The sequence below is a fragment of the Podarcis tiliguerta genome (genome assembly GCF_965153285.1).
Source record: "Podarcis tiliguerta genome assembly, chromosome: 8".
Classification (NCBI taxonomy): domain Eukaryota; kingdom Metazoa; phylum Chordata; class Lepidosauria; order Squamata; family Lacertidae; genus Podarcis; species Podarcis tiliguerta.
The window spans coordinates 52,877,293-52,896,634 of NC_139541.1; the positions used below are offsets into that span (position 1 = coordinate 52,877,293).

The following is a 19,342-nucleotide window of genomic DNA, read 5'->3' on the forward strand; positions in this document are numbered from 1 at the left end:
AGCTCTTGCAGCCTGGCTTATTCTTTCGGGATGTTGATGAGGACACTGAAGTGGCCAGCTAAGATCATTGCCTTACAAAGGAACTTGACTGGAGGGCTTGAGCAGTGGGATGCAGCCCCCAGGCTGGAAAAGTTTACCGTAGCTACACAACTCTAGATGTTTCTTCAGTAAATCTGAGTTCAGCAGGACATGTTCTGCAGAAAGTGTGCTTAGGGTTCCATCCTTCCTTGCTCATGTGGCAGGTGGTTCTTCAGAAGCAGGGAAAAGGTCAAAGGTGAGGCATGTGCATTTCTATGCTCCTTTCATGCCCTTTCTGCAGGCAGAGTAGGCTGGATTGAAAACCAACACAAATACATGAATATTCTACTAAGATGAAATTCATTATCAAAAAGAATGAAGGAGCAGTCATCCTTGGGAGGCTAGATAGTTCAGTGGTTAGAACATCTGCCTTGCATGCAGAAGGTCTCAGGTTTGATCCTGGGCAACATCTCCAGGTAAGGCTGGAAATGTCCCTTGCCTGAAGCCCTGGACAGCTGCTGCCAGTCAGTGTTGACAGTACTGACCTAGATGGACCATCAGTTGGATACAGTACAGTGCAGCTTGCTATGTCAATCATTAACATAATTTGTCGTCCAGGAGTAAGGCCAGCGCAGTTAAAGCTGTTTCCTCCTGAGTAAGGATCTCTGGGGACTCAGCTTCCTCCCTGCCCCCCCCCAGCCCCACTTTGCTATGTCAGGAGGAGAAGGGAGACTTTTGAGGAGTGGCACATAGCAAAGGTCCTCGGCAGGTGTGAGAGAAAGAAAAGGCGACTCCTGTGTTGAGTTGGGCCTTCCAACTCTACAATTAGACAATAATTCTGTGATTCATTGGAAATTTTTAAACGGAGGTGGTTGGAAGGCCATCTGCCAGCATGGGGGCCAACTTCTTGGGGCCCACAAAATTCTGCATGAAGGGGCCGGGCACCCACAAACTTTGGTGCCAGGGCCATGCGCACTGCATGGGACCCACGCCCCCGGCACCCACGGTCGCGGGGCCAAGTTGCACTCCTGTCTGCCTGGGATTCTTTAGCTGTGCTTCCTGCGCTGCAGGGGGCTGGACTAGATGACCTTTGGGGGTCCCTTCCAGCTGTGCAATTCAATGATTCTACGAGTCCTGATGCCAAGGAAAGAATCCCCTGCTGAGAAAGCTGCGGTCTCCAAAGCTGCGGCGCAGGGCTTGTTCCAGGAAGGTGGCAACCCGAGGGCGGGAAAGGGTTAAGCCGGCTGCCTGGCGGCGGCTGGGCTCGCCCTCCGGGGGCTTGGGCTCTCGGCGGCGGCGGCCCTGCCCTGCCCTGCCTGCCGCCTCCTCCTGCTGCTTGTGCTCGGCGGACGCGCCTTCGAGGCACCGGGACCAGCGTTCCGAGGCAGCCCCAGCAGCAGCAGCCCGGCTCCCCGCTCCGCCGGCCCTTCTCGTGGCCCGATCCCCCTCCGGGGGGCGCCGACCGCAGCCTCAGGATGCCCGAGTTCCCGGCCAAAGTCAGCACCCGGACCAGCACCCCCGCCGGGGCTCAGGGCGGCGGGCTGCTGCGCTCCTCCTCGGTGGACCTCGAATTCCTCCGCTCCCTCTTCGGGGTCCTGATGATCGTGGAAATCGTGAGTCGACCCCCCCCCCCCCGCAAGCTCCTTCCTTTTCTCATCCCTCCTCTCCGGTCCTGCGGCCGAGAGAGGCGTCTTCCGAGAAGAGGTTGTCTCTGAGCGCGTGCAGAGTGCCGTCCTCGCCCAGCGGCTCCTTAGCGGCCAGGCGCATCAGGCTAGGCTCTCTTTTCCTCGCTCGTTGGCGGGAGCGCTGGGGGGGGGGGCGTCCAAATCCGGCAGAACTGGCTCCCCACTTCTGAAAGGAGGGAAGTCCCTGTAAGGGATAACAACCCTTACAGTCGAAAGAGAGTTTCCAGAAGTCCAGTTGAGCTACCCCACCGCATTGTTATGAGGACGTGGTGGGACCTTCCCTTAAGGCAGATCGCTTGTCTGTTTGTCCCCCCTGCAGCATAAGGGGTTGGGGAATTGGCGCTAGCTCAGCGGCAGAGCAGCTGCTTGGCATGCAGAAGGTCCTCAGCAGCTACCTCGGAAGGTGGTGGCTACTCTCCTTCCTGGGAGGTTTTTAAGCAGAGGTTGGATTCCTTGGCTGTGATGCATGGCTGCTGGTTGGACTAATGACCCTTGTTGGGGGGTGTCCCTTCCATGTCCTATGATTCTGTGATTCCAAGGAGGGCTGGAAAAGACTCCCGGATGAAGCCCCCTCTCCAGGCTGGGGGTTTGTGGGTTGACCCCAGGGCAGAAGAATCGTGGGCAGCGTGGAGGGATGATAGCGAGATGCAGAATGAAGACGGGCAGAGCAGCGTCAATTGCACCTGTTTGCTGCTTTGCTTTGCCCTCTTCTGCTTTGCATCAAGCAGCAAAGGGCTTGAAAACGGGGACTAGCACCTTGAGGTGGCTGTGCAGGGTGCCCCAGGGAGGTAGGACTGGTTCTTGCTCCAATGCAGATAATTTTACCTGCGAAAAATTGGAGGGTGAGTAGGGGTAACGGGCTTCCACGTCAATGTCTTGGCGCTTGCTGTGAAAATACTTTGGGCCAGGAAAGCAAAGAGTGCTCCTAAGTACCGGTATGTGCAGCATACCTTTTCGCCTGCGTAATTTGGGGCTACAGGTGGGAGAACTGAATTCTGGAGTTATCTCCTGTGTGACAATAACATCCCTGCCAAGTTCCCAGCCAAGAGATGGAGGAGAGCTTTCCGCTCCGCATATACTAGCGTCATCTCAGCCTTTTTTTGAATTCTAGGGAAGTTGGCTTTCCAAATGATTTCATTTTCTGGGCTCCCTTCTTCCAATAATAGCCATTGATTTCACAAGGGACTTTGCAGACACCTGCGCTCAGAGCTGTTGTGCACGCAGGTCTCTTGTTTGTGTGCAAACATTTCCAGGTGTGGCTCTAAGCCAGCTCTTATCTTTACAGAGGAACAGAGTAGGACACCCGTGGTTCCTGCATTGCAGGGGGTTGGACTAGATGATGCTTGCGGCCCCTTCTAACTCTGCAGTTCTATGATTCCATTGCTTCTGTTTTCTAACTATTTACTGTAAGCCCCTTGGAACAGGGTATCTCCTTCTTTGTAAAGTGCTATGCACATTGGCACTCTGTGTGTGTCAGTGGCGTTGTGTGGGTTGTCAGCACCCGGGGCAAGGCAAGTAATTTGCGCCCCCTAACCCAGGGCAAGGCAAGTAATTTGCGCCCCCTGCTGCACTGTCCCTCCCCCAGATAGTCCCTCGCTCTCTCTCCGCACCGCACCGCATGCCTGGCACCCCCCCCCTCCACAGTGGGCAGCGACCCGGCGGCTCGGATCGGATTTGCACAGCCAGCACTGCAGTGAGAGAGAGTGAGTGAGCCAGGTAGGGGCAGAGAGCTGCGAGTGCGAGCGCACCCCCCCCCCCAGATGTTGCGCCCGGTGCAGCTGGCCCCCCCTGCACCCCCCACGCTACGCCACTGGTGTGTGTGCACACTAATAAACCATCTCCAGCCTCTCCTAAAACCACACACAGAAGATTCATTAAAACTAGCACAGACTCTATTGTTTGGGGGGCTGTGGGTGGGTCAAACACACTGCTTTGGAATACCAGAGCTGGGTTTGGGGGAGGCGGGGCAGGAGAGGCGACTTCTACACATTTTCAGGAGACTTCTGGTTCTGATAGAAGGTGACTGAGGGTTTATTCAATTCCCCCCCAAGTTTGTGGCTGGCTGGCTAGCTGGCTGGCTGGCTGGCTGTCCCACAGAGTACCCAAATGGGAATGACTCCAGAAGAGGGACAAACTTTTCCCCAAACTTCATAAGAGGCAACCCACCCCACACTCTAAAAATGTACAGTAGGTTTTTCTAACTGGTGTTGTCCTGATGTTTTGGACCAATATTTGCAGCCATAGCAGAAGTGTAAAGCAAGAAGTGTTTCTAAGAATGTGCAAAGTACCTTTTCCTTGTTATGGAACTCCTTTCTGGTGGATATTCAACAGGCAGCGACACTTTGGAAGACGTATTTTAATTGCAAACTGTCTTCTCGGAAGAATAACCGAATCCTGGCCACCATTTTTCTGGGGACAGCACAATGAGAGTGTGTCTGATTAGGATTCATGGGCGTAGCCAGGATTTTTATGGGGGGTGGGCAGAACCTTAGTTAGCTATGCTATTTTTATTGATTTAGGGAGGGCTGCTCCCCCTCCCTGCCTCCTTTTGGCTACACCCATGTTGTAGGGATGTATTGCATATAACTTTTGTTTGTATATTCCTTTGAGGGTGGTTTTTTTTTTAGTATGAAGCAATTTAAGAAATTTCCTAAATGAATAGAATGTCAGAATTGCCATCCTAAGCATCTGGAGGGCACCAGGTTGGGGAAGGCTGCTGGGTAGAATTTGTCCCCCTTTCCCCAGCTTCACAGGGCACAGATATGTGTCAGAAAAGGAGGGGTTCATTGGGGTGGTGGGGGCAGGTAGGCAGGCAGGAAACCCAGCCAGATGGGCGGGGTATAAATAATAAAATCATCACCCACCCACCCACCCACACAGCACAACACACCTCCAGTGCAGATCATGTAGGGTTTTCTACAGACAATCTATCCATCCATGTCTTGGAAGGTGATGGGGGTGGGGCAAAGCCTCTATTCATCACTCTCCAAAACAAAGGACTTGGATAGGATGTTTTGGTGTGGTTTGTTTTTGCAAAAGGGAAGCCTTGAAGAATTGTTTCTTCTGCCTCCTGTGGTTAAGGTGGTCCTGTACCACCTCTGGACCCCCTAGCCTCATTCTCTTTTGAGGAACAGCATGGCTGCTGGCTAAGATACAAGATGTTCCTGCTATTTGTGCTCTCTGGGAACAATTGGAGACATTTTTGTCCCAGCTGCAGTGTGTGTGATGTCAGTCTTTGTATTGTTTTTAAACCTACCTTTAATGGTTGTACTCACTTTTTCCTCCTCTCTTTTTAATGTTTGTCTGCATGCCATTAGAATGTAAGCCTTCAAGCGGGGCCACTTTTAAAACATCTCCCTCCCTCCCCCCCTCTGTGTGTGTGTGTGTGTGTGTGTGTGTGTGTGTGTAGACCAGTCTTTGCCAGTCTGGCACCCATCCAGATGTTTTGGAGCCCAACTCTCCTGACCGGGGCTGATGGGGCCTGTGGCCCCAAAGGGATGGAGAGCACAGGTAGGCAAAGGTGGATGTAGAGAGATTCAGCCTTAATGGGCTCTTTTCACACTTTAGCCACGCAGTCATAGCAAACATCAGGGGGATAAAGGGGTTGTTCTTTCCTTTCCCCTCAATAAATTAACTATTGTCCACAGCTGGGTTGGAGAGTTGTAAAACATGCCTGTTGAGTTGGATTGCAGGGGGTTCGACTAGATGACCCTTTGGCTCCCTTCCAACTCTACAATTCTATGAATTTGACTACAGAATAGGAGTGTGTTCATTTCTTCCTGGCTGCTAAAAGGTGTGATTATATGTGTGCACCTAAGGGTCACTTGATTTCAGCATAGCGGCATCTACCTCTTGAGTGGAAAAGGGCAGTTGCCTGGTGTAAAGGTCTCTCCAGAAGCAGAGAGAAATCATGAAATTGTAGAACTGTAGTATTGGAAGGAACCCCACGGGTCACCGAATCCTACACCCTGCAGTGCAGGAATCACAGTGCAATAATCCCTGACCACCCAAACTCTGCTTAAAAACCTCCAATGAAGGAGTATCTGCCCCCTTCTGAGGGAGTCAGTTTCCTTGTCAAATGGCTCTTACAGTCAGAAAGGTCTTCCTAATGTTGATTCAGAATCTCCTTTCTTGTAATTATCACAGCCTACAGAAATAACGCCAAGCCAAACCCAGTGGCAGCTAAGGTGAGGCGAAGGGTGGGAGGACAACAGTAGGTGGCGCCAGAGCTAGTAAGTGGTGGTGCCAACTAATTCTGGTTTGGTCTCTGCCTCCTCCCTGTTGAATTTGTTAATGGCAGCACTGAGTCAGAGGAGGAGGAAGCTGACGCCCTGTACCGCCTGCTGGGCTGTTCGTAATCCACCTTGCTCTTCCTCCTCCTGCTGCGCTAACTAGATCTGAGCCATGGTTTGGCTTAGCGTTGTGTCCAAACCATGGCTGGTGCTTTGGTGTCTCTCTGCATGCAAGCCATGATCTGTGGGGAAGTTTCCTTCTTGGCTTGTTGCTTGTGGTTTGGCTGGGGGAGATGAACCATGAACCAGGGTTGGGATGTAACGCTAAACCATGGTACAACAGCGGGGGTGGAGTGGGGGTAATGAAGCAGCATTATTTTTGCTAAGTCCCTACACTCCTGTGTCTTCACACGTAGTCATCGTTTGTTATTGTTGTTTAGTTGTTTAGTCATGTCCGACTCTTCGTGACCCCATGGACCAGAGCACGCTAGGCACTCCTGTCTTCCACTGCCTCCCGCAGTTTGGTCAGATTCATGTTTGTAGCTTCGAGAACACTGTCCAGCCATCTCGTCCTCTGTCGTCCTCTTCTCCTTGTGCCCTCCATCTTTCCCAACATTAGGGTCTTTTCCAGGGAGTCTTCTCTTCTCATGAAGTGGCCAAAGTATTGGAGCCTCAGCTTCAGGATCTGTCCTTCCAGTGAGCACTCAGGGCTGATTTCCTTCAGAATGGATAGGTTTGATCTTCTTGCAGTCCATGGGACTCTCAAGAGTCTCCTCCAGCACCACGATTCAAAAAGTCATTGTTTAGCTTCATATTATTTGCAAACTGGGCCTCTGGACTTTGCCCAGTTCAGTCACTGAAAATGTGCAATATTTGTACAGTTATATAATTCCATGCTCTAGACTTCCTGATCCTACTGGGGTGGGAGGTATTTTAGATGGTGATGTGTGTTGTGCCACATTCTTGAAATAAGTGGAGCATCTGCCCTTCTGCATTTTGCCCCCCTGCCCCCAGCTTGTTCTGCTGACTTGGGCCCCAGACCTCTGCCCCCAAGTCCTGCCCTGGTGGCACCACCACAGAAGCTTGGGGACAGACAAAAGAACTTTTGTGGATGATTTTCTGACTTGGCAACCCACCTGCAGCAGCAGCAGCAGAGTCTGAGGTCAGTGCTCTGCAGAAAGCAGCACAGGCTGGGCTAATGAGGAGTTTGAGCAGACAGAGAAGAACAGTTTCTAACAAGAGCTGAAACTGTGGGTGCTGTTTCATAAGGCTCCATGAGTAGCTCGTTAAGGATCTTCTGCCTGTTCCATTCCCCCTCCCATTATTTTACTGAACTTTTTATGTGGAAAAAATACAAGTTACATCAGGTGTGAACCAAAAGCATCTGCTTTTGGCTTTACATATTAAAAAGAGTGAATAAAGCTATTGTTACAAAAGTTGGGTGCCACCCCCACTCTCTGCTGAGCAATAGCAAGTTTCCCAGGGTTCCAGGCATTCACCCAGGATTAGTAGAAATGATGCAGCAGAGACTGTCATACCTTTAAGAAATATAGTTTATTTACATCTTCAGCTTACATGGAGAGAATCCAGAACTTAAAGCATGGTCATTTCAAGATGGGCTTGTTCCTCACAGCAGTGCAACCCTGGAGTCAAACCTGGGCATCTCCCAGCCTGCCTTCAGCCAGCCTCTCCCTTCTTTTTCCCAGCACACCTTGCTTAAGACACTCTTTTCCTGTCACTTTCCACTTTCCAGTTACGCTGGCAACCTTCTGTTTGCCCAGCAGGAGTGCCAACTTGGCCCTGTGATGGTGGGTGTCCAGACCCGTGGGTGCCATGCAATGTGCATGGCCCTGGCACCGAAATTTGAGTGCCTGGCAGCCAGGAGAATTTGGTGGGTGCTTGGGCACCCAGGGCCCCAGGGAGTTGGCACTAATGCTGCCCAGACCCAAAATTCCTCTTCGATGGGGTGTCAACACCTGTTGTCATGTTAAAGCCTCTATCCCAGGTGAAGCTAATGGCTTGGAAAGGAAGCTTAGCCTGTATTTTCCCACTGGCCTGCAATCTTCTCTTCAATACTCCAAATAAGCACCCAACTGTCACACCCCAGCTGGCAGCCCAACGATTTTGCATCTGGTCCCAGCTGTTGGGCCTCAGGGTCCTAGTGAAGAATAAGGTAGATCTGGCAAGGTGAAGGTCAGCCCGCACCTATTGAGGAGGATACTTCTTCTGACTTCATGCTTCCTCAAAAAAATACCACCCAGGTTGGCCCTTAGAGGCATGTGGGGGGAGGAGTGGGGCTCTGGGGTAAGTTTGTGTCCCTTCAGATGCCCATTGCATTATCTCCTAATGGGAGCTTCAGCTATTGTTCTTTCATGTTTACCTTTGCCGCTGCCTCTTCCTCCAAGGAACTCAGGAGAGTGCATGTGGCTGTTTCTCTCATCCCCATTTTATTTTCACAATAATTATGTGGGGTTAAGGGGAGAGAGAGAGAGAGAGAGAGAGAGAGAGAGAGAGAGAGAGAGAAACCAAAGACCGACAAACTATCCCAAGAAGGTGAGCCTTCATAGTTGAGTAGGGATTTGGTCTCTCAGATTTCTCTGATCGTATTCCACAATATCACATTGTTTTGTTTTAAGCATGTGCGTGCAATGTGTATGGTAAAAACACAACTCCAGGGGCTTAAGAACACGTTTTTCCGCTTAGGTTTGCTGTGGTTGCACACCACAGAGGCAGGCTCCATTATCCTGCCCTGTCCTTAATTTGTATTGTTACATGCACCCCACTCCCCAAGTAATGGGAGACTTCAGAGGTGCTAGCGCACACCTGTGTCTTCCCAGCTTCAGATAAGACTAGAAAAGACTGGCCTACTCTTCTACCCCCAGAATGACATTGCCTCCAATCAGGTGAGGGAGGAAAGTCTGGCCCCTTCTTCTGGAAGCATCACTAGCCAGTAATTTCTATGACAACACAACTGTCCTGGGCCAGCTCTTTAGTCATGTAAAAAGATGCTTAATGGACTTGGCTAGGGCCACTTAACAGACTGGTCTGACTCGTTCCTTCTATGTTTGGGGGTGGAATCCAAACATGACATCCATGCCATCACCCCAGTTCTATCATGCTATATTTCATTGCTAAGTCGCTCTCATTTTCCCTCCTCCTGAGCAGTTTATGGGCGCTTTAATAGTTGTGTTTTTTATAGTTAATAAGGGTGCCTTTTTATGTGGTGCCAAACTGAATGCCTGAAACAGTTGCCTCACTCTGCTCAATGATAGGACCAGCTCTGCATGGCACAGGACAGCAAACAGTGACATGGCAAAGGTGGGAGAAAACAGCTGGGATTCACCAATCTCTGCCTGAAGTGACAGTTGTAAAAATATTCATATCCCAAAGCCCTCGCCAACTGACCAGGCACCCAAGCTATCCTCCTCTCCTCTGCACAATGAAAACGGCTGGTATTAGCTTCCATGCCCACAATTTGTTTGCTTTTTGTTTTGTTTTTTGCTTCTTTGGAATGTATCCATGAAGGAAACAAAGGGAGCTGGCTCAGTAGGTAGAGAGGAGGGGTGGGGAAGGAGGCAGTGAATGGAAATGTTCTGTGACACTTCCCCAATGTCATTGCATTATTGCCGTCTGGACTAGAGGGCAATGAAAGTGAGACAAAAAACAGGCAAACCAGAACATACATAGTTTCAGGGGCATGCACTAACTGGACATGCAGTACATCTGCCCCCAAACCTTTCCATATGTAAAAACTACTGAAAGCCTATGACCACCCTGATAGTATTATGGGTATGAATCTTCATAGAATCAGAGTTGTGAGAGACCCCTTGGGTAATCTAGCCCAACCCCCTGAGATGCAGGAATCACTGCTCAAGAATTCCTGACAAATGGCCATCCAATTTCTGTTTAAAAACCTCCAGGGAAGGGAGAGTCCACCACCTTCCAAAGGAGTCTGTTCCACTGTCAAGTGGCTTTTATTGTCAGAAGGTTCATAGAATCATAGAGTTGGAAGAGACCACAAGGGCCATCGAGTCCAACCCCCTGCCAAGCAGGAAACACCATCAGAGCACTCCTGACATATGGTTGTCAACCCTCTGCTTAAAGACCTCCAAAGAAGGAGACTCCACCACACTCCTTGGCAGCAAATTCCACTGTTGAACAGCTCTTCCTAATATTTAGTAAGAATCTTCTTTCTTGTTACCCGAATCCATCAGTTCAGGTCCTCCCCTCAGGAGGAGTGGAAAACAAACTTGCACCTTATCCCCAGGGACAGCCCTTCAGATATTTGAAGATGGCTATCATTTCTCCTCTGTCTCCTCTTCTCCAGGCTGAACATTCCCAAGTCCTTAAACTGATCCTCATAAGACTTGATTTCCAGAACCTGTATCATCTTGGTCACCTTCCTCTGCGCACACTGCAGCTTGTCAATAGTCTTCTTAAACCATGGAGTCCACAAATGGACACAGGACTGACCAAGGGTCTGACTAAAGCAGAATAGAGTGGTACTATCACATACTTCCCTTGATCTGGACAGTAGACTTCTATTGATGCAGCTTATAATTGCATTATCCTTTACTGCTTCTGCACCATGTTTGTAGATGTGATGCACACAACAGAGGAGGATGCCTGAGGGGTCTTAAAGCCCAGCTGTCACTGCCTCTGGTAACCGCCCTGCCTGCAAGGCTGTGGGAGACCAATTGCTTTCCTACTTGTTTGCAAAGCTGCAGGGCTGAACAGGGCTTCGTCCAGCCAGAGATGGGGGAGAAAGTTGATTGTGTTGTTGTTTAAAGGCAGGCTTACCTACTTTTAACTTTTCAAAACAGAGTGTGAACTAAAGTAGTCATCCTTTGAAATGTACACTTCTCTGAATTTTGAAGTGTAATTTCTCCAGCCATTTAATGTGCACAAATGTGCATGTATTGATGACAATATTATAAAAACCACATTTTATTATGGGAAATTGCTTTGCAAATATATTAGGATAAATTTGCACTAAGCTGTTGATGAATTTTCATGCGGACTTTCATCCTGTCTTTTTTTTTTTTACAAACTGATATGGACATTCGGAGAACTAAACTTCAGATAAAAAGAAGAGAGAAGCTGAGAGAAACCAAAGTTGATGTATTGGCCCATCCCTAGCCCACCCCTGTCGTCCTCTCCTCTACACTTCAGTTTGCAGTCAGTCTGATGTGGATCCTACAGAGTGCCTTGCCAGTGCCAGCCTTTCAATAGCCTTTTGTGCTGGATCGTGCATGGCTGTGCTTGATGCCCCAAGGAATGGGCAATCTGATAACTATCAAGCTGGATTTGAAAACAGCTTTATCTTTTTGCTAAAGTTAATATAGCAGGACTAACGACGGAAGTCAGCGGCAGCCAGGCTGCTGCGGGCAATTGGCTGCCATGGGAACATCTCCTTTTTCCTCCCTCCTTGAAAGCAGAACCCCCTTCCCCTCACTTGCCATCAATTACATGCCAAATTTGTGGCTGGCCACCTCTAGTAAAGCCCAGAGTAGAATTTCAACTGCGTTCGACCTCCTGTACCAACCGCAACATCATCATCAATATATTTCTTAATAGCTATTGTGGAGGCAGGGAAGCAGAGGCCTGAAAGAGAAGGCATTGTCCAGACCGAAGCAACAGGAGAGAGCCAGAGTGTTTATGCCGGAGACAATGTCTCTTTGGCCACATAGCGCCTCTTTCATGGCCACCAGCAATGAAAGACTTTTGTGGAGTAACCGGCGGTAAATCAAGCCCCTGGCCAGCTGCTTTAACTGCATCATTCTCCTCCTCCTCTACCTTCTCCCTGTCAGAGGGATATTAATACTTTGGAGATGATGTGAGGTGTCCTCTTCCTTAACCTGATGCCTCCACTTTCTAAGCTACTTGCCTCCAGCTGGTGAACTCAATGTTCTCTTTGGGGGTGCAGAAACCAATCAGTCCCTGCAAGCTGGAAGTCTGCACAGTCATTTTCGACTTGTTAATCTAATTTATGGCAACATTTTCAACGTGCATCTTTGCTTCTTGTTTTTTAATTTTTTCTATGGTTGCAAGTGCGTTGTGGGCAGAAAATTGCTTGCTTGTTTACTCTCCAGCAGCCAAGGGGCTGGATGACTTAGCCAAGGCGGCAGCAGGAGCAGACAGGAGCTGTGCCCCACTAGGCCCCAGAGCCAGGAAAGAGACAATGGGCAACAAGCCTCTAGGGAGGTATAACATTGCTTCCAGTGACTGAGCAGAAGCCAAGAGTGTGCCTATGTAACCATGGACACAGACACCATGAGGCGGTTTGCAGGCGCCTGAAGTACATTGCATTGGCACTTGAGAGAGAATGAAGAGCTTGCGCCAAAGTTGCCAGGTGCCTTTATTCTGCACATCTGTGTCACTAGAAATAAATTCAGTGGAACTGTGTGCCACAGTGAAATGTACCATATTGCAGCAATGCCTGTTTGCCTTGGGAGTGAAGTAGTGTGGTGGGGTTGAAGCTTACCTACCGCCTCTTTCAGATGACCTGCCCCACAGTTTAAGAAGGGTATTGACAAGCTGAAAGGTGGGCAGAGGATGATGACTAGGATGAGCAAGAGTCTGGAAACCAAGCCTTATTTATGTGGAATGGTTGAGGGAGTTGGGCCTGGAGGAGACGGAGAGGTGAAATGATACCTCTCTGCAAATATCTAAAGGGCTGTCACATGGAAGATGGAGCAAGTTTGTTTTCTGCTGCTCCTGAAGGTACCGAACTGAGGAATTCAAATGACAAGAAAAGAGATTCTGACTAAAGATCAGGAGGCACTTTCTGACAGTATTAGATGTCCGGCAGCGGAATGGACTCCCTCAGAAGCTGGTGGACTTACACTGGAGGTTTTTCAGCAGAGCTTGGATGGTCATCTGTCATGGAAGCTTTAGCTGTGATTCCTGCATTGCAGGGGGTTGGACTAGATGACCCTTGGGGTTCCTTCCAACTCCGATTCTGCAAAATCTCCTTCACTAGCAAAAGTTGTCAATCTCCTTTTTTCTGTTGTGCAGGTGCTGGGATGCCTGGTGTGGGCCCTCATTGCAGACACATATTACCAACCGTACCCTTCCTACGGGTGGGTGATGTTTGTCGCTATCTTCTTCTGGCTGGTAACGGTCATCCTTTTTGGGATGTACCTCTTCCAACTTCAGGCGAAGCTCTACATGATTCCTTGGCCTATTGTGGTGAGTACCCAATACCCTTCTTCAGCCTGGGGCCCTTCAGTTGTTTTGAACTACAGCTCCCAGGTGCTCTGGCACACCCTACCCCAAGCCCTCTCCCCCACACTGTCCTCCAGATGGTTTGTGCTACAGCTTTCAGCTGTGCCTGCCTGAGGGCTGATGGGAACTGTAGATCAAACCACCAGGAGGGCAGTGGGGGTGGCAGGAAGTCTGGCTTTTCCTGTTAAGTTCTGGAAGCCTAGCTGCCTCCTTATTTATCAATTTATTTATTTTTTAAAGTATGCACTGCTGCATCATAAAAAAAAAATCAAAGCAGTTTGCAACAGTATATAGGCAACTCTCCATTTATGCAGTTTGGCTCACACGCAACTGTGTGTACACGAGGTGCCAGGGAATCAATCAATCAAAATGGCAGAAAGCCACGTAAAGGGCAAAAATTGCTTTGTAAATTGACACAAGGGATTAAAACCTGGCTCAGTAGTAAACAGTGCAACCATCTTAACCAAGATGTCACCTGTTGGCGGCTATGTGCCCCCATCAGCAGTCTTGCTGCCACATGCTGCCGCAGTTGGAGCTTTCGGGCGAGGCCCAGGGCAGCCCCCCATAGAGTGCATCACAGTAAACCAGCCTCAATGTTAACAACATAAGAACTTTAGGGAGCACATTTAGTACTTTAGAGAGCAGCCTTTGTGCCTCTCTTCTGCTGTTAATGCCTGATTGTAATTCGTGCAGCTTTCGCAGGAAAGAGAAAAGGTATTTGTAAGGCACATAAGCCTTTTTGCTCAGGACAGGTTCTGATGTTCACAGGACCAGCTGATCTAGTAGAATTAAACGATAGGTTTATTTCACCTTGTGTTTAAATAGAAGTATTGTGGGTTGTTGTTTTTTTTAAAAAAAATGCAAAATAGGCCTTAGGGAGGTGATGCTGAATTTGCAGCATTCTAACAGCAGCAGGTGAAGATTGCCCCTGGCACCAGGGACATCAGCTTAGATGCGTCCTGCAGGAAACAGTTAACAGTCTCCACTTCTGCAGCAGTTCAGCAAGTCCCTTCTCTTCTTCTGTGGAACAGCAAAGTGCCACCTCCCCATTCTGCCAGTCCAGAAGGCAGAGACAGGAAAGGAACAGTGCTCTCATTGTTACACTTTCATAACCAGTATGACTAGAATTCCTACAGCCATCTAAGCAGAAACTGTTGCCAAAATTCCAAAACTGAATGGGCGACTCTTGCAGTTGGTCCTGTGCAAATCAGCGAAGTGCGCACTTGTTTTGGCCACAGAACATCCTAGTCTAAGTGACCTTTATCAATCAGGAACAGATCCACGAAAGGGTCCCCTCCACACAGCTCACTTACAGAGAATTGCATGTGCTTTTTTCATCTACGATGAAGCCAGACATAAATATTAAGGCTGGTGCAACATGTTGACTGCTTCTAGCTTCACAGTTTGAACAGTACATACCATCAAATTGGAGGCTACTCTTGCTTGTCTGCCAGTGCTTCAAGAGGACTGCTTTGTCTTTTCTAAAATTAATTTTAATTACCGTGGTTAAAGGACCATTATTCACCTTGTTTTTTTAAAAAGGAAAGTTGGTTTGCTTGCTTTTAAAAAAAATTCAGAACTGTTCAGGGGAATGTGCATTTGTGAGGTCGCAGGCACTAGCCATTCAGTACTGATGACATTTGACTTCTGCTGCAAAGTTGCATAACCAGAGGATTTTTTTCCTAGAGCTTGAAAAAAATGTATGATTGCTGTACAGGGAAGATGCTATAGCTCATTGGTGAAACACACACATTGCATGCAGGAGACCCAGGCTCCATTTCCATTTTCATATAAAAGAATCAAGTAGCAGGTGAAGGAGAAAAGTCTCTACCTGATCCTGAGGAAAGCTGCTGCCATTCAGAGTAAAGATGAATGGTCTAGATCAGGCATCCCCAAACTTGGCCCTCCGGCTGTTTGGGGACTACAATTCCCATCATCCCTGACCACTGGTCTCATTAGCTAGGGATGATGGGAGTTGTAGTCCCAAAAGAGCTGGAGGGCTGAGTTTGGGGATGCCTGGTCTAGATGGACCAACGGCCTAGCTCAGGTTTGTAACAAAACACAGTAAAGCTGCTTCCAACCCATAACTAAAATTATTACATCTGTCTTTACCCAATAAACACTATTTGCCTAGTGTTATATATCTGAATCAGAACAATCCTCAGAATCCTTTTCACTAGGATAAGCAAAACTATTGTATCCAATCTGAGGATTTGTATCCTAGAATTTTCACCAGTGTGCTAGTTTGTTTGCATTCTCCTTGAGCACAGGATGCTACAAGTAAAACCTCTTCATTCCTGGAGGAACGCTGAGGGCAGTGCCATGGCAGAAAACTCATGCACCTGGCTGCTTAGGAGGAAGATTGGGTGTGGGAGAAGCAATTGGAAACACATGCCCATGTTCATCTCCTGGAACAACCTCGTGCGGGGGAGAAAACGGGCATCTCATTGGCTAACACCTGTGAGATCATACAGGCTTCAGTTCCTGTAGAAGCTTTGCAACTTATTTAAAATGTTTGTGTGGAGATAAAAGGGAAAAGCACACAATATAAAGATGCAGTCAGTCCCCACCTGAAGCATGAGGGCAAGAGGCAAGAGCAAGATTCAGTTCGTATGCATAAGGCAGGTCATGGCATCCAGATCACCTGCAATTGAAAAATCTGCTGTGAGAATTGTCAAGAATGTTAGGAACATAGGGAGATGCTTTTCTTTGAGTTGCAGCCCTTCCCCTATGTTCTGTAGGTCTTCACCTTTAGACCTCATGGAACGTCCTCCAAAACTGTCTTCTTTTTCTTCCAGCTAGTGGTATTCAATGTTGCTGCGTCCGTCTTGTATGCAACAGCTTTCATCACAAGCGCTGCTTCTGTTGAGCCGTACTCCTGGCCGCACTCACCAGACTACAACAGAAGAGCCTCTGCCTCGGTGAGTTAACCCTTTGCACTTGCATCCCTGTTGCACTTGTTGCTGGGAGGCAGGGAGGGGGGAAGAAACGCCATCATCTGAAATATGCGGTTTGCTGAATTTCGCAATCCAGCGAAGTTGAGTGCACAGAAATGCATATGCTAAGGTAAAGGGTGCCTAAGAGTGCACACGTTGGTGAAAACAACATACAAAAATTCTTTAGGGAAAACTGCTTTGCCAAAAAGATGGAATCGCATAGAAAAATGTGTAACTTACAGAAAAGTTACACTAAAATTTTGAGTTTTCATGAGGACCTTTTGTTTAAAAGAACACAATGGTGTGAAAATGTGGAGAACTGAATGAGGGGGAAAGTGAGAATCTGAGAGAACCCAAAATTGACAGATTCACCTATCCCTGCCCATCAGAATATGAAGGGAGCCTCCAGATGACTCTGAGGGGTCCCCCCTTTTCTTTTTACCATACCTAGTTATATGACCCCAATTGCCCCCAGTACTCAGCCCCCACCCCCTGCAATGCCATCTGTAAATATGTGGTGCTAGCTTGCCAGTACATCATTTTGTGTACTCATCCAGAGCTTGCAGTGCCAGCAATGAGGTAACGTTCAGTAACTGGGAATCCAGCTGAAGCTACATTATGTGTTTTGTCCTCCCTGGAGTAACTCAGCTCCTTAGTCCAGTGCCAGCCACCAGCATGTCGGATGATGTGTAATGCTGTGTTAACCAGTTTCGGCTAGGCAAGGGCACGCTGGCACACCACCCTCCATTTCCAGGTTATCATTTTGTACTGTGCTTTTACTGAAATCCACTGCAGGCTGAAATGGACATATTTATGTTAAATCCACTTAGGACTGAGGTTTTAACAGTTCAGAGGGAGATCCTTCTTTGCATCTCACTTACTCCCTATTTTAGGGATGCGGGTGGTGCTGTGGGTTAAACCACAGGGCCTAGGACTTGCCGATCAGAAGGTCGGTGGTTCGAATCCCCGCGACGGGGTGAGCTCCCATTGTCCGGTCCCTGCTCCTGCCAACCTAGCAGTTCGAAAGCACGTCAAAGTGCAAGTAGATAAATAGGTACCGCTCCAGCGGGAAGGTAAATGGCGTTTCCGTGAGCTGCTCTGGTTCGCCAGAAGCGGCTTACTCAGGCTGGCCACATGACCCGGAAGCTGCCTGAGGACAAATGCCGGCTCCCTTGGCCAATAAAGCGAGATGAGCGCCGCAACCCCAGAGTCGGTCACGACTGCACCTAATGGTCAGGGGTCCCTTTACCTTTACCTCTACTCCCTATTTTAAGAACTCAAGGCCATGGGGTTCTTGAATGTTGTGCTGAGTACTGACATACTCTTACGCCTTGGCTGGAAGCTACTTTTTCTTATATTATTAACAGCTACCAGAGTGGATGTTTTGAAAGGCTTCAGTGCTGAAACTCAGCTTCTGCTTTTGGCCTTTGTCCATATGATCCAATAAATGCCCAGCAGATTTGTGCACAAGACCAGTTCCCATCTCCCCCTTTAAAACTGCTACTCTAGCTGCCAGAAGAGGCAAGCTACTTTTAATTGAGATTTTAAGCAGAAAAGTGGATTGTCTCTACTGCAGGCAGTGGAGATCTTCACAGAAAATGTTGGGTTCATCAGCATTTTCCTACTGAAGCTCTTTTATTCCTCTTCAGCCAAAAACGCTCCCAGAGGCTTACAATAAACTCAGTAGATCAGTAGATCTCACTGCAATCTTTGCCTGCACATTCACAATCTAATCATCATACGATGACTTGGGACCCAGGATGGACCTACAGCTTACTCACCTAAGCTCCTGGGACACTAATGCCCCCGTCTCCTGTCTTTTGCAGTTTTTTGCTTGCCTGGTGATGATTGGCTACGGGGTCAGTGCCTGCCTCAGCATTCGAGCCTGGAGGGGATATGGGAGTAACGCAGCAACCAGCCAAGCGACCATTTCTAATCACGCCTGAAAACTGTGGGCCATTTTTAATCAACGCAACTTGACTGGGTGACAGTGGCTACTGGGGCCGTTGGGTGTTTGGTGTCTTCTCTCTGCCCTTTTCCCTTCCAGACCTAGTACTCTGAATGCTATTCCCAGTCCCAGCTTTAGCATGGCCTTTGCCAAGTATGCTGTATGTGTTTTTAACGCCATCTATAGCTGGTTAAAGCACCCCACCCCACCCCATACTTTGCACTAATTAGTATCCTCAGACTGGTCAAGGGCCAGCTGAATCAATGGAGCAAAGCCAGCAAGAGACAACCCAATGGCTGGTTCTCTCTCTCTCTCACACACACACACACACACACAGACGACTCGTGGCTTGCAGTGAGTCAGCACAGGTAACACCCCATTTAGTAACCTCAGCATCTCATGCCACTTTTGACCCAATGCTTCTGCAGGCACTGCCCTGTACAAACATAGATCAAGTGGTTGAAATTAAGGGGGAACCTGCCTTTCTGTGCCTTGGCTGCATGTGATCTTATTGCTAAAGGCCACTGCATGTGGTGACCATTCAAAGTTGCAGGCTCAGATTTGTGCCGGAGATTTGACACTCCACAAGCCTGGTGCACACAGGTATTTGCCGTCACTTGATGACCGGCAGCTGAATGTGTCAACTGACTACACTGAGCAAGCATCAGGTTCAAAGGGACATCAAAGTGCTCTGAAGTGGGAAGATGGTCCACTGAGACACACTGTCATCAAGGGATGGACACGCTCCTGTGAAGCAGCCCAGAGGATGCCCATCTCCAGGGACAGCCAAGCCAGCACGTCTCACCAAAAACTAAACCCACTAAAAAAGCAAACCCAGCAGCCTCCCTTTATGCCAGCCACTTTCAGCCATTATGTAAATAATGTATAATTATTAACCCAGTGTGTTCCATAGTAGCAAGGATGCTTCTGGTACAAGACCACAGGTATTTTATTTCTAAAAAAAGGTTTTGTTTTAAATAAAATAAATAAATCTTTCACCCTTGTCAAATGAGGGCTTTCCAGCACCGAATTTGCTTGGAGAGGCACCTAATTCGTTTCCTTCAGTAGTACAAGTCCACGGGGAATGGCTCTGCCTGTCTTTACTTGTTAAACACTTATTTAGTTGCCAGATATAGTCTAGACAATTCAGGAAGGCATGTGGGTGTCCTGTGTTGGACTGCATTATGCAAGCACAGCAGCCTGATAAACTCTTTCATTGTATGGCTAAGCAAAAAGCAAAAAAGTTTCCAGTCCTTATGAAGTGGGGGCCAGAAGAAATTCCAAAAGGCAGAGTTG

General features: G+C 48.5%; 1 protein-coding gene across 1 annotated transcript; it reads left to right on the forward strand.

Annotated features, from left to right (window-relative positions):
• The first annotated feature begins 1,289 nt into the window (after positions 1-1,289).
• PLLP (plasmolipin) lies at positions 1,290-19,055 on the forward strand. Its single transcript, XM_083452995.1, has 4 exons — positions 1,290-1,631; positions 12,953-13,126; positions 15,961-16,083; positions 17,925-19,055. Exons 1-4 carry the CDS (start codon positions 1,494-1,496, stop codon positions 18,042-18,044), a joined length of 555 nt encoding a protein of 184 aa, XP_083309121.1. The 5' UTR covers positions 1,290-1,493; the 3' UTR covers positions 18,045-19,055.
• Positions 19,056-19,342: the final 287 nt, after the last annotated feature.

What these genes read in the sequence shown, in the direction of transcription:
- PLLP (XM_083452995.1), top strand. Translation starts at nt 1,494, where the DNA reads ATGCCCGAGTTCCCGGCCAAAGTCAGCACCCGGACCAGCACCCCCGCC. An exon ending in TCCTGATGATCGTGGAAATC is followed by an intron (nt 1,632 to 12,952) that starts GTGAGTCGACCC and finishes TCTGTTGTGCAG; the next exon opens with GTGCTGGGATGCCTGGTGTG. An exon ending in TGATTCCTTGGCCTATTGTG is followed by an intron (nt 13,127 to 15,960) that starts GTGAGTACCCAA and finishes TTTTTCTTCCAG; the next exon opens with CTAGTGGTATTCAATGTTGC.